This window comes from Myxocyprinus asiaticus, chromosome 3 (genome assembly GCF_019703515.2).
Source record: "Myxocyprinus asiaticus isolate MX2 ecotype Aquarium Trade chromosome 3, UBuf_Myxa_2, whole genome shotgun sequence".
NCBI lineage: Eukaryota > Metazoa > Chordata > Actinopteri > Cypriniformes > Catostomidae > Myxocyprinus > Myxocyprinus asiaticus.
The window spans coordinates 32272358-32288508 of record NC_059346.1 but is presented as its reverse complement, the minus strand read 5'-3'; the positions used below and the strand labels follow the sequence as shown (position 1 = coordinate 32288508).

At 37.2% G+C, this 16151-nt stretch overlaps 1 protein-coding gene across 1 annotated transcript; it reads right to left on the bottom strand.

The window, feature by feature from the left end:
- Positions 1-7634: 7634 nt before the first annotated feature.
- On the bottom strand, positions 7635-14486 carry LOC127417897 (F-box only protein 50-like). Its single transcript, XM_051658163.1, has 6 exons — positions 14305-14486; positions 13475-13561; positions 13080-13176; positions 8494-8589; positions 8075-8213; positions 7635-7965 (listed from the first exon to the last, which is right to left on the bottom strand). Exons 1-6 carry the CDS (start codon positions 14447-14449, stop codon positions 7825-7827), a joined length of 705 nt encoding a protein of 234 aa, XP_051514123.1. The 5' UTR covers positions 14450-14486; the 3' UTR covers positions 7635-7824.
- Positions 14487-16151: the final 1665 nt, after the last annotated feature.

Genomic DNA, 16151 nt, shown 5'->3' with positions numbered 1-16151 from the left:
CTGGCTGTGTTCAAGACTACTTAACAAACTGCATCCTACTTACAAGCCTGAACAGAGAGAGAATGAGTGCGTAAGAGAAAGAGAATATGCTGGATTGGTTTCGTGAAAGCTCCAAGTAGTGGTGGGCAATATCCCCAAAATATTATAGCATGATATAAGTAATTTGATATCACGATAACGATATATATCATGATAGAAAATGTTTTTGGAAAATCAATAAAAATTGGTTAATATATTAAATGAACATATTTTATTGCCTATTTTTTGATAATCTGATCAGTGAAATAAATACTTCTTATATAATTTTCTCCTTTTTTGGAACTTGACAATAGTCCAAGTAAAAAAAATAATTAAAAAAAAACACAACTTGTTTTTAAATAATTCTTACCATAATGCTACTAATGCTACAGTCTGATGTTGTTAAGCAATATTATAATTATTATAAAATTTCCTCAAGAAACTCTTTAATAAACACCTCTATCCAAAATTAAGTATACACTTCTTGCAGAAAATAAATATAAAATAAATATAAACACTTCTTGCAAAAAAGTTTTTATGACCGAATTAATGTGGGGTGAATTTTTTGTGTATGCTTCATTTGAGGAGGTAATACAGATTGCTTGTATTACGAATGATTATCGTCGTGTGATACAGTTTGCAGGTTACATTTTTCTGCTCTGTGTTGGTTTTTGTGAACCTACACCACAGATGTCGCACCTGTTTTAATAACAAGCTCCTCTTCATTTTCTTGATTCCTTTTGGAGTTGTCCCATTCTGTGGAGATGTTTTTTCAGGGGTTTTCTTGGGTCAAAAATGAATTTTTTTTAATGCCATAAAAACCCTGTCTATATTTCCTAAATTCTCTCAGTCTCACGTGAAGCCCTGCCCACTGATAAGCCCACGCTGCGCACATAGATATTTACATATTGCGATATACAGGATATAGCAAAATCTCTATCGATTGACACTTTATATTTTCGCCACGATATATATCGTCATATCGCCCAGCCCTAGCTCCAAGTAGGTACTCAAGTTATAGAATCTTTTAAAATCTAACTAAAGCAAAAATCAACTAAACAACCAATGTGGGGAATGTGGAGTGTGTGATATTTAGCTATTACATAAAAAAAAAATAATAATAAAAAAAAAACACACACACACACACACACACAGTAAAAAAGGAAGGCAAAGGGACTGCCCAGTGGGTTTCTTTTCACTCATTTTCTGTTATTTTCTGAAGCACATCGGTTCCTGGTGTTTCTTTGCAGGTGTACCTTCTCTGTTTTTGAAGCTACAAAAAGTGTTGTATGTTGTGGTACAGGGAGAAAGGGATGGATGTACTTTTGAGATGCTAAACCTAAGTGTTTCGTCTCAACACTCTTCCAGCAGTCTTACATATATCTTATATATCATATATCTTATATATCTATATGCTGTAAAGATGGTCTACCATGCTGGACAAACACAGAGTCTCATGTTTCTATCTCTTACAGTACTTTCAGATTCTTATTAGTGCCCCTCCATCCCAGAGAGGTTAACCATTAATCAGAGAGTGTGTGTGTGTATGTGCATGCACATGTGACTATGTGGGAGATACTGACTGTAGATACTGTCTGCAGTGCATGCATGTCCATGTGAGAGCTCTGTAGAAATTCTTGAGAAGCACAGAGACAGAAAATGAGAGAACAAATGAAAATAATGGTCAGAGAATGCAGATTCTGACCCTGAGACTAGTGAGGGTAGGATATTAAATGGAAAGAGTAGGTGAATGGATAACTGATTGTGAGAAATGTTTTTGCATACACTCTTTCCTTAAGTTCTAATATGCAATTTGGTCTTTACATTCCTACAGAAACACTGTTCTGTTATCTGAGCCCACACCTTCTACGCAGAGAGACAACCCTCAGGACAGATGCACCTCTGTTTAACCCAAATACAAACATTTAAATTCACATACAGAAACCCAGCAGCATCATTATCATCATCATCATCATCATCCTCACCGCACCATACAGTGAGCCTCCACGCATGACACACTTATGTGCAGTCTCCCTACAGACACATGTATCCACGTTCTTAACTGACCGCATTGAGGATTGTAACTAAATATTTAGTTTCTTTTTCCATTTCGAAAGACAACACCTTTTCAAGCTAGACGGGTTACCATTTAATCAGTTCCACTTTGACCACACATAGATTTCCACCAGGCAATCGTGACTTTCATGTAATCCAAGACTTTAAGTATTACTCTGCCACAGAAATTTTTAACTGGTCACTTTATCGGTGTGAGACAGTATAATAATCTACTGGGAAAATCCAACAGAACACAAAGTACCTTTTCTGCTAACAATGTACAATAACATCATCGTAATAATAATGATAATAACTCAACATATTTGGATATCGAGGGTGTTATGCTGTAAAGTTGTCTAAAACTGTCACATAACCTAACAATGTGCTTCATGTAGTGACTAATGGTTTTAAGTCAAAACTATAATATTATCACTTAACATGGTTCTATTTTTTTGAAGGAAAGGTTCACCCCAAAATCCCAGATGTGTATGACATTCTTCTGCAGAACACAAATGAAGATTTTTAGAGAAATATCTCTTTGTAGGTCTATACTATGCAAGTGAATGGTGACCAAAACTTTGAAGCTCCAAAAAGCACATAAAGTAATCCATACAACTCCAGTGGTTTAATCAATGTCTTCTGAAGCGATCCAATCAGTTCTGGGTCACAACAGACCAAAATGTAACTACTTTTTCATTGTACATCTTGACATTGCAGTCTCTATGCATGACAATAAATTCAAGCTCGATTAAACTTCCTAGCGCTTAACGCATGTGCAGAGCGCTAGATGGCGCTAGGAAGTGTAATCAAACTTGAAATTATGATCGCCAAGTAGACTGATGATGTCAAGCTTTAAAGTGAAAAAGGAGTGATATTTTGGTCTGTTCTCACTCAAAAACTGATTGGATCATTTCAGAAGACATGGATTAAACCAATAGAGTCATGTGGGTTACTTTTATGTTGCCTTTATGTGCTTTTTGGAGCTTCAAAGTTTTGGTCACCATTCACATGCATTGTATGGACCAACAGAGTTGAGAAATTCTTCTTAAAATCTTCTTTTGCATTTTGCTGAAGAAAGAAAGTCATACATATCTGGGATTCTTTAATTAGGTATCATGAACTAGCAATAAACAATGTATTTTTACAGTATTTATAAATCTTGGCTGATGTTAATTAGTGAAAGTACAATTGTTAGTTCATGTTCATAATACATTAACATATACAACTTTTCATTTAAAAAATGTTTTAGTATATGTAGAAATTACCATTAACCAAGATTAATAAGTGCTGTAAAACTTAATTGTAAGTTCAAGTTGACTAATAACTAATGTTTCCAAAAAATACAACCTTATTGTAATGTGGTTGCCACTATTATTTAACATGACTGAATCGACTGGACTTCATTAGGCCAAGGAAATATTTTTTTTATATATACGTATCAGGTAGAAACAGCTCTGCAAATAACAACGGCACATTTTCACTTTTACAATTTACTTTCAACATTTTTCATATTACCCGCAGTAAATTTGTTGTTTCAGTCCTACACGTCCAGTTTTAACACAGCAGGCAGGAATGGGGAAAAAAGTCTTCAATCAATATATATATATATATATTAACAGATCAAAACACAAGAAGTGTGTGGCAGAGGATGCAAAGAGCGCAGCGCTGGTAATCCATTCCAATGCGTCTCTCATGGCATCCTTTGGTTTGAAGGGTACCACAAGGGGGGCTGCAAGAAATATACCCACACATGGGGTGAGAATGACTCTCGAATTTAGCTTTCATCGACTCTTAAATAATACAAAAGACACCGAGCAGACCCAAGGTTGAGCGGCTCATTAATAACTTGTGTAAACCAGCCCGAACAGAATGAACCTCTGATGCGACTGCTAACAGGTGCACCTCAGTGAGGTAACGGCATAAATTCAGATAAATGGCAGCGAAGATATAATGGGTTCATTCTTTTGGTATTACTCTGCTATTTAATTTAAGATATCAAATATATACAGTGAAGCTGTCGATGAAAAGACGGATAGCTGTTGTTGTTTTCAATTACTTCTAGTACTAAAACGACTGTTTGGAAACTATAACGACGGGTTAGATGCAAGTTCCAAATGACGGGTAATTTGTGTTACTTGGTATTCGGTCTTTTCATGTGCAGTGGCAATTAATGAATCAATGTGCATGCGTTACTCAGTCAAGACTTCAAAAGATGGACCGACAACAAAGTACTTTAAAGCCACTCTTTTAACGTACATAACTTACCTTAATGTCTATGGCAGAACTCAAACTGGAACAGTCATGACTTGCAGGCGGTAGAGTATTTTTTCCAGTGCTCAGGAAGGACAGTCGCGCTATCAGTTTTCGTGGTCTATCTCTTTCTGTCATGAAGTATGCGAGCATCCTAAACAAGCGCGCATCTTCCTCACGCACAACACGCGACAGACTGCGCAACAGCGCAACCCGACACTCTGATTGGCGAGTCAGAACGTTTCACCCTCAAACTAACTGAAAACTGCACTTTATACACATACAGTTGCAATCGAAATTATTCAACCTCCCCAAGACAGTAAGGATTTACAAAGGTAAGCTTTTCTGATGACCCAACATTTTTAATCTTTACATCTATATCAGTTGAGTGACACATTCATAGTCAAAGTGTGAATATATAACCTAATATTCCTAAATAGCAGGATTTCTTTTTAAATACAGCCATGTCATAATTATTCAATCCCTATTGCATGTAGCTGTTTCTTAAATATATACACAAGTAATTGTTTTAAAACAAAATTAAGTCATCAATCTGCAATGGGACTTATTTAAGTTTTAAAATGTAAGTTTAGCGTTGTAAGCAAAAATGTATTTCTATGCAAAAAAATGCGATTAAAAATAAGCTGTCTCAAAAGCTAATAGATGAGATTATTTCATTACACAAGAAAGGTCATGGCTAAAAGTACATTTCCAAGGCACTTCAATTTCCAATAGACAAAGTTGGCAGCACCATTCATACATTTTTTAAATATGGTACAACAGCAACCTTCTTGGAGTGTGGAAGAAAGCAAAACTTCACCAAGGGAAATGTTGACTTGAATATTCAAGAATTAGGAAAGACCTGTGGAGTCCTGGAAGAAGGTTTTATAGGCATATGACACTAAACTGAAAATGAGTTTTAGACCCATGTGTCAGCAGTACGTCTGGAGTAAGATGACAAGGTGATGGCAAGAATGACACCATCCCCACAGTCAAGCATGGAGGTGGGTCAGTCCTGTTATGGGGGTGTTTTGTGGCTGCAGGAAACGGCTATCCTGACTATGTGACTGACACCATGGATTCTTTCAGGTATCAGGCCATTTTGACATAAAAAATGTGATGCCTTCATTGTGTAAATTGAAGCTCGGTGATCACTGGACTTTCCAGCAAGACAGTAACACCAAGGATACATCCAAGTTATCCAAAATCTGGTTCAGGGATAGGTCGTGGAATGTCCTTAAATGGCCCATTCAGTCCATCATTAAAATCCCATTGCAAACCTTTGTTGGGATTTCAAGGAAGCAGTGGCAGCACAGAAACCAAAGAATGTCAATGAGCTGGAAGCTTTTGCTCATGAGAAATGTGTAAAAAATTCTAATAGAGAGGTGTCCGAAGCCTGAGAACACTTACCTGAAACATTTATTTGCTGTTATTAAGGATAAAGGATGCTCCACAAATTATTGACTTTGGGGGTTGGATATTTTTGACATGACATTTGTGGAGAATTTGTGGAGAATTGTGGAGAATTTGAACTCGTTGTTCTCAAAATCACTCAAATGCGTATTAAAAACTTACTTTGACTGTTTACTGAGGTTTTAGTTGATGTGTTTTAATTCACATCACCAGAATGTATTGCTGGTCAGGGGGGTTGAATAATTTTGACTGCAACTGTTGACAGTGGTGGCTCAGCGGTTAAGGCTCTGGGTTACTGATCAGAAGGTCGGGGGTTCAAGCCCCAGCACTGCCAAGATGCCACTGTTGGGCCCTTGAGCAAGGCCCTTGACCCTATCTGCTCCAGGGGCGCCGTATCATGGCTGACCCTGCACTCTGACCCCAGCTTAGCTGGGATATGTGAAAAAAAAAAAGAATTTCACTGTATATGTGCAAATGTATAATAAATAACTATAATAATAATAAAAAAAAAATAATAATAATAATAAACTGGGACCGAAGCCAAATGGTAGAACCACCTTAAAACCCCAGGGGTTTGTTGAGGGGGAAAAATTAGCAGGTTTTCGAACATTTTGATGCCAAGAGCCCCCGAATATGATGATCCCCTTGCGAGGGACCCCATGTGTGAAACAAATGTAAACATGATATTATAAAGACATATTGTTTGCGAAATTAAAATGACTGGCTTTTATAGTGCCATTGTACTAAAGCACAATTAATTATTGAAATGTAATATGCAAAATATATCAGCTAATATAATTTGACAGTGGATTTTTTTTCCTATAGTAATGCAATATGTTTAAACAGGGAGAGAAACATTTTCATTTCAATACAAATGAACTATTCACAATAAATATAGTTTCAAAGCAGCTTTAAATAGGATAGTGAAGAACAGCCATTATTTCTTACAAATAAGATTTTATTATATTTTTTTTCATAATATATGAAGTTATATGCAGATTTGTTTTTATTTCTTATGGTTTAAAACTATGGCTGCCAGTGGAATAAAACAATCATGATTAAGCTCATGGTTTCAGAATGAAACTGTAAATGTATAACAATTTTTTCTCTACATTTTTTCGCAGACCCCTTGCGGCTCTCTGGGGGTCCCTGGACCCTAGTTTGAAAACCCCTGATCGAATGCACAACAAAACACACTGTTTCCGGGCAATCTAATGGATGCTATAGTCTTACATTAGAGCGCTCACACAACTCTAGAGGACTGAATAAAATATAATGTGACATTAATATTATTGAATGAATGAGTAATAATGTTTTAAGTCTCTATAAGATTTACTGAAGAATAAAAAAATAAAAAAATATAAAATACAATTCACAAGGCACATGCTGAACTACATTTCTCTGCCATAATCAAGAATAAAATGACTTGGTAGTTGAAAGAAATGCTATTACATTCTACCGCAGTTAGTTACTAGAGTTATTGTTACTATACCACAACTGGTCTCAGCCACACTGTCATCCAAACAAAGAAATGCATCAAAATGGCAGAAAGATTCTGAATTAGAGAGGTGTTTGCTTATTTATATATTATGATTTTACAGTTGTAACAATAACTATAGTAACTTTGGTATTTTGATAAAAACTACGGTTATCGTGGTACATCTTGTTTCTCCTATCACCAAACAAAATTCCTTATGTAGGTGAGAACACTTGGCAATAAAGCTAATTCTGATTCTGTCATGTTCACAGCATCTTTTTTGCCATAAGGACTTGTTCAGTGAGCTATAGCGTCATCTGCTGGCCTACAAATACTATAACAGGATGCCAACAGTGCATCTATCCCCATTACAAATTAACAATATGCACCCTTTTCACACAAATAAAAACAGTCACAAAAATAAATGAGGAATGTTTTATTACACTATAAAGCTGCTAGATACATCTTGTGATACATCTTAGTGCAGTCAATTAATGAAAACATTTTAACATAAGACAATAATTCTTTGTTCCAAAAGACAGAGAGACATCTATGGAGTGCATCACTTCCCACAAGTTTTTTTTGACCGTGATGGATTATATCATACTGATTTACATTTTGGTGGCTTTGATAGTAATCGAGCTGTCGGTAACCTTGGTATTAAAGAATTCAATCATGAACTTGTTCTTTAGTCTGTGGAGGAAGTGAATGTACCTCACCCCGGGCCCATAGTTGGAGAATGCATGGGAGACCTAGTTGCAAACACATATATCATGTTGGCACACAACTATAAAATACTTATGAAAATGATTATAGGCATGCATATATGAATATAGATGTATATGCATGTGTGTACTATACCTTTTTCCAGGTGTGTGAGTAGCACTGCAGGTTTTCTTCAGGGCTACAGATGTGTTCCTTGATGACCGTCTTACCATCAGCACCCAAAAGCTTCACATCCAGCAGATAGATTGACTTATGAAGCTGGCTTTCCTCATACCTATAGATGAAGAGACAGACCCATAAAACATTGCAAGTGAAAGTAGTATATCATAGCTAAAATGTGATTGTGGAGAAGGACAGATATCAGAATAATGAAAAAGTACTTTGACAACCAAGGCCATGACATGATGTGTAGATAAATACGGCAGATGAAGATCGTGTAACACAACATTTTTGTTTCATTTCTGACTCTTCTTTAAAGATCAGTTTGCTTCTAGTACTTATAGCAGAGTGCTTAAACGGCAAATACCTCATGTTATAAGCAATTCATAACTCACCAGTCCTCAATGACTATCTCAGGTTGGAACTCATCCAGCAGTTGGTCCCACAGACCCTCTGCCTTCAGGTCCACACGCTGCTCTAAAGAAAACCATCTGAGAAAAACAAGAACAGAGGCCATACAAGACAAATTATATTAAACTAATATGCTAAAACAAATCTCATACTGAGCTAAAGGGTCCCACATTCCGAAGTTATGATTAAATTTTAATTAAAAAAATGATCTTGTCATGTAATAGAGCAAAACTACCCTTTATAAAAGAGTTCTAAGCCATGCACCAAACCAACCAGCTCTGAGGTGAATCACACTATTACAAACTTTAATTTGATGCAAAAAAGTATTTGAAAATCGGACAAAATGACAAAAGGTTCATCCATGAACTACAATCTCATGAATGATTGCAAATGATGTCATCGAATTAAAAACGATGAAAAAAATACTGATTTATAGTTTTTGTTTTTAAGTTATAAGGACAATATGTTTTCATTTTATTGCAAAATATTCAGATAAATACAAATATGTAAGTAGTTTGAGAGTATTGGGAGACTTGGTTCATGGCATTCACAGTATGTCATGCAAGTGGGCAGTCGCTGCAGCACTTGCTTCACGTACTTTGCAAGATGCGATTCACTGATTGGAGGAACGTTTCTCTTCAGGATTATGGGTAATGTAGTTTTTCACCAGGAATTTCACTATAAAATAATTTCGAAAACATTTTGAAGTTGAAATAACGCAGACTGAGGGCTTCAAGAGGAGCACATACCATCGATTAACAACCTCTGAGCTCATGGTAGGTCTGTCTTTGAAAGTTTATAAGTAATCGTTAGAAACTGATTTGTGGGGCCTGGGTAGCTCAGCAAGCAATGATGCTGACTACCACCCCTGGAGTCGCGTGTTCAAATCCAGGGTGTGCTGAGTGAATCCAGCCAGGCCACCTAAGCAAACAAATTGGCCTGGTTGCTAGGCAGGGTAGAGTCACATGGGATACCCTCCTCGTGGTAACAATATAGTGGTTCTCGCTCTCGATGGGGTGCATGGTAAGTCATGCGCGGAGATCACGGGGAATAGCGTGAGCCTCGACACGTGCCAAGTCTCCGCGGTAACGCGCCCAGCAAGTCACGTGATAAGATGCCAGTGCTGATTGTCTCAAAAGTGGAGGCAACAGAGATTTGTCCGCCTGGATTGAGTTGAGCAACTGCGCCACCACGAGGACCTAGTGAGCACTGGGAATTGGGCAAGCCAAATTGAGGAGAAAAGGGAATAAAAAGTTTCTATTAAATGGCAGTTAACTACAACCCCAATTCCAAAAAGTTGGGACAGAATGAAAAATGCTAATAAAAACAAAAAGGAGTGATTTGTAATTTATATTCACCCTTTGCTAAATTGAAAACACTACAACTACATATTATATGATGTTTTACCTTGTGATGTTGTTTTTTTTACTTTTTTAAATGTACAGTAATTTCAAATCAGATGATTGCAACACACTCCAAAAAAGTTGAGACAGGGACAATTTAAGACTAATAACAATTTGACGAGCTAAAATAACAAGGCAATGTGAAACAGGAGATGTTAAACAGGTGAGGCAATCATGTTACAGTTGTGCTCAAAAGTTTGCATACCCTGGCAGAAACTGTGAAATTTTGGCATTGATTTTGAAAATATGACCGATCATGCAAAAAAACTTATTTAAAGATAGTGATCATATGAAGCCATTTATTATCACATAGTTGTCTGGCTCCTTTTTAAATCATAATGATAACAGAAATCACCCAAATGGCCCTGATCAAAAGTTTACATACCCTTGAATGTTTGGCCTTGTTACAGACACACATGGTGACACACACAGGTTTAAATGGCAATTAAAGGTTAATTTCCCACACCTGTGGCTTTTTAAATTGCAATTAGTGCCTGTGTATAAATAGTCAATGAGTTTGTTAGCTCTCACGTGGATGCACTGAGCAGGCTAGATACTGAGCCATGGGGAGCAGAAAAGAACTGTCAAAAGACCTGCGTAACAAGGTAATGGAACTTTATAAAGATGGAAAAGGATATAAAAAGATATCCAAAGCCTTGAAAATGCCAGTCAGTACTGTTCAATCACTTATTAAGAAGTGTAAAATTCAGGGATCTCTTGATACCAAGCCAAGGTCAGGTAGACCAAGAAAGATTTCAGCCACAACTGCCAGAAGAATTGTTCGGGATACAAAGAAAAACCCACAGGTAACCTCAGGAGAAATACAGGCTGCTCTGGAAAAAGACGGTGTGGTTGTTTCAAGGAGCACAATATGACGATACTTGAACAAAAATGAGCTGCATGGTCGAGTTGCCAGAAAGAAGCCTTTACTGTGCCAATGCCACAAAAAAGCCCGGTTACAATATGCCGACAACACCTTGACACCCCTCACAGCTTCTGGCACACTGTAATTTGGAGTGATGAGACCAAAATAGAGCTTTATGGTCAAAACCATAAGTGCTATGTTTGGAGAGGGGTCAACAAGGCCTATAGTGAAAAGAATACCATCCCCACTGTGAAGCATGATGGTGGCTCACTGATGTTTTGGGGGGGTGTGAGCTCTAAAGACACGGGGAATCTTGTGAAAATTGATGGCAAGGTGAATGCAGCATGATATCAGAAAATACTGGCAGACAATTTGCATTCTTCTGCATGAAAGCTGCGCATGGGAGCTCTTGGACTTTCCAGCACAACAGTGACCCTAAGCACAAGGCCAAGTTGACCCTCCAGTGGTTACAGCAGAAAAAAGAGAAAGTTCTGGAGTAGCCATCACAGTCTCCTGAACTTAATATCATCAAGCCACTCTGGAGAGATCTCAAACGTGCGGTTCATGCAAGACGACCAAAGACTTTGCATGATCTGGAGGCATTTTGCCAAGTAAAAAGGGCAGCTATACCACCTGCAAGAATTTGAGGCCTCAAAGAAAACTATTACAAAAGACTGCACGCTGTCATTGATGCTAAAGGGGGCAATACACAATATTAAGAACTAAGGGTATGCAGACTTTTGAACAGGGGTCATTTCATTTTTTTCTTTGTTGCCATGATTTGTTTTATGATTGTGCCATTCTGTTATAACCTACAGTTGAATATGAATCCCATAAGAAATAAAAGAAATGTGTTTTGCCTGCTCACTCATGTTTTCTTTAAAAATGGTACATATATTACCAATTGTCCGAGGGTATGCAAACTTTTGAGCACACCTGTATATTATATAAGGAGACTCCAAAAACAGCCTAGTCCTTCAAGAGCAAGGATCATTTGAGACTTTTCAATTTGCCAACAGATGCTTCAGCAAATAATCCAGCACTTTGAGAACAATGTTCCCCAAAGACAAATTGGAAGGAGTTTGGACATTTCACCCTCTACAGTGCACAATATAGTTAAAAGATTCAGGGAAAATGGTAAAATCTCGGTGCGTAAAGGGCAAGACGAAAACCACTTCTGAATGCACGTGATCTCTGATCCCTCAGACATCACTGTCTTAAAAAACATAATTCATCTCTAATGGATATCATGAACATGAGCTTGGGATAACTTTAGTAAACCTTTGTTAGTCATCACCATTCACCGCTGCATCCACAGATGCAAGTTAAGACTTAATGCAAAGCAGAAGCCCTACATCAACACTGTCCAGAATCGCTGCCATATTCTCTGGGCTCGGTCTCATCTTAGATGGAATGTAGAGCAGTGGAACCATGTTTTTTGGTCCGATGAGTCCACATTTCAAATAGTTTTTGAAAAACACAGCCATTGTGTTCTCTGGGCCATTCAAGGAAAAGGACTATCCAAGCTGTTATCAGCGTCAGGTCCAAAAGCCAGTGTCTGTATGGGTCAGAGGTATGTCAGTGCCCATGGCATGGATAACTCGCACATCTATGAGGGCACCATTAATGCCGACAGATATGTAAACATTTTGGAGCAGCATATACTGCCATCCAGCACCGTCTTTTCCAGGGACATCATGGAATTTTCAGCAGGACAACTTCAAACCACATACTGGCCAAATAAGCAGAGAGTGCAGGTGCTAGATTGGCCTGCCTGCAGTCCTGACCATCTCCAACTGAGAATGTGTGGTGCATTATGAAGTGCACAATACGGCAACGAAGACCCCGTATAATTGTGCAGCTGAAGACCTGCATGATAGATGACTGGGGGAAAATTTCACTTTCTAAACTTAACAAACTTGTGTCTTCAGTGCCTAAATGCTTAATAAGTGTTATGAGAAGAAATGGTGATGTTTCACAGTGGTAAACACTTGACTGTCCCAACTTTTTTGTAGTGTTGCAATTATCTGATTTGAAATTACTGTACATTTTCAAAGGTAAAATGTAATATAATGTTATGTAATATGTTATAATATAGTTACAATGTTTTCAATATAGCAAAGGGTGAATATAATTTACAAATCACTCCTTTTTGTTTTTATTAACATTTTTCATACTGTTCAAACTTTTTCAGAATTGGGTTTGTAAATAAAGTTCCCACTTTTGTATTGTGACATGACTTTAAGATGGATGTTTTATGATTTTGAAACATTTTCTCTTCACACTACTGTCTAGGACTCACCTGTACTGAGGCATGTGGCAGACCACAACCCCAGGTGGTATTCCACTAGTGTCATATGGCAAAACCTCTGTACTAGTGTTCCAGCCAGAGAAATTACCTATGATCAAGATCCAGATATGGTATTTTGTCATGGTTAAACATTAATAACAGAGATTTTTTTTTTTTTTTTTTTAAACATTCGATCATCTTTTAATTTAGCAACATACATTAAGAATTGCAAATGTTTTGTGTGTACATTGCATTTGTTTAAACTGTTAACATTAACAATCCATGCTTTAGTCAATGAGGTTATACATGGCATGACATTGCATTGCAGTGGGTTTAAAATGTATTAGTGGTGATCTCACACCATGGATTTACAGAAAGTAAACCTATTGTTTTGGTGGATGACTCACCATCTGGCTCAAACTTGGGTGGTTGATTTGCAGGGGGTCGTTTTCCCGTAACATGGAGTTCAGGTGGTGGGATGGTGTGGTTTACACCTGACCATTGAGCAAGAAAAACAGATGAGTTCCACAAAATCATGATGCAAGGAAGGCATGACACACCCTTTTAATTTGAAATTGCCTTGCACAAGTAATGTTAAAGGGATAGTTCACCCAAAAATGAAAATTCTGTTATTATTTACTCACCATCATATTGTTCCAAACCCATATGATTTTGTTTTTTATTCATGGAACAACAAAGGAGATGTTAGGCAGAATGTTAGCATCGGTCACCATTCATTTTCATTTTACTGAACAAAAATGAAATCACAGTGAATGGCGACTGAAGCTATCACTGGGTCAACATCTTTTGAGTTTCTCAAAAGAAGGAAAGTCATACAGCAATAACAAGAGGGTCAGTAAATGATGACAGAATTTACATTTTTGGGTGAACTATCCCTTTAAGTCAGTGTTCCATTGGGACAATTCTGTCATGTAGACTGTGGTGGTCTTAAAATTAAGTTTCAACAACCTCTGGGAAATAACATCTCACAGTTAAAATAGTCTATTGATAGTGAAGCAAGACAGAACAATGATGATCAAAGCTCAACAGTAAAATGTGGCTTGCAAGTGAACTAAAACACGCACTGAAAACCAGTTTGCATACCACCAAGTATCTAAACATTAGTGACATGATTACTTTACCCACCCAGCTACAAGTTAAAGCAAAGACTTTTTCAATTTTATGCTGCAGTGCAGCACGTAACGCATATACGTTTTTATAGGTCTGACGTCATTACCATATGGCGAAGGGTTCTGGAGAAGGTTTCGCTCAAACGGCTTCTTCTCGTACACCAATTTCCAGTCCACGCTGTCGGGCATGGGCACGCCATGTGTCCCCAAACTCCACTCCGAATCGCACTTCTGTTTCCATTCATCCGCCATTTCAGACTGTTAGTTTCACGCGCTGCAGAAACTAGAGGAAGTGTTTTATAATCACCTGCCCCACCCCAGAAACTGATTGATAAGAGATTTACGCAAGATACTTTTCTACACTTTAAAAGAAGTTTGAGTCACTGTTGCTTCATTTGAACCTATAGTTCACCTCTCGTTTCAGATCTAAAAGGACTTTTGTACTTTCTGAACACAAAAATGACATGTTTTTGGCCAGTATGCAGCATGCACGGGGCAAATGACATAATAGAAGAAAGCAGTGATTAATGAGTATTTGAACCGAACACTATATCGGGTATTCCTTGATCCGTTTTACACAAAACAACACCGAGACCTTCAATAATCTAGTTTAGTTAGAGATATGAGGTCTCGAGGAGAAACTCTTTTACGATTCACGAGCAACAGACAGGCAAGACGAGTGAACTGAGCACGACAACGGCCTATCAAATAAAGTTCAGGCATGAATGTGGCTTAGTCAGATGGGAATCTTAACATTTATGAGGGCTCGAAAAGTATGTTTGCTAAGAGAGTTTATATTTTTCGAAAGTTATATTGATAACTTTTTGCTCACGGACCTCCATTAGAAGGAAAAAAGTTTATTGTTAGGTCACTTGTAAATATAAATTAATATTAATTTAATAATTTTATTTTATTTAAAAAAAAATTTTTTTTAATGTTAAACGTGTTTCTGTTAAAATAAAATAAAGACGATGATTAGGGTGGTAACTGTTGTTACCATGACTACAGCGAGTGAAGCTGGTGATACAGAAAACAAGTGATAAAGGTAATAAGGAATATTGCAAATCTATACGTGCATTATCCAAATGTTTTGTGTATGTTAAATGTGTAAAAGACAGTAGTTTGTTTACAATAATTTAGTAACAAAAGATGAACAAGTCTGCTATGCAATGGTTACAGGGGTCGATATGTTTAGTAGGCCTCAACTTCGGTAGGACAAGGCCTAAACACCGGCTGAAAAGATATAACATCTTAAAGTGATGATTCACCCAAAAATGAAAATTCTTTCATCATTTTACTAGCCCTCATGCCATCCCAGACAGTGGTGCCTGCAGCCTGACCTGAGAAACATTTGCTCTCAGAATATTTCACCAATCATGAAATGTGTCCCATATTTCTGTTGGCTGTTTAAAAGAACTAGCAATGCCCAATGTGAATGAATCATTCTTTTGAGTCAGTTCTTTTCAGTGAATTGGCCAAACGGGCTTGCTAAACGGTCTGAATCGATTCGTGATTCAGTACAATGCGTTTGGACTGCGCTCTCACTGAATCATTTGGAGCAGTTTCTCACACAGTATCGGGATATTTACAAATACAGAGAACAAACAGCGCTGGATACAGTGTACATTTACCTACAATCAAATGACACAAAAGGCTGTGTTTTTGAGAGATAACTTTGAGAAACTTCAGCTAGTTTGTGTCATGTGAACAAGGGGCTGTTCAAACTGAACGTATTTTTGCCTCTGCTTGCGCTGTTTTTCAATTGTTTTCAATGTAAACATTCACTAGATGGATGTTTCAGCAGAACAAAGAAAGCCCATATACATCTGAGATGGTATTAGGGTGATTAAATTATGAAAGAATTTAAATTTTTGGGTCAACTATCCCTTTAAGAAAAAATAAATAAATAAATTATATATATATATATATATATATATATATATATATATATATA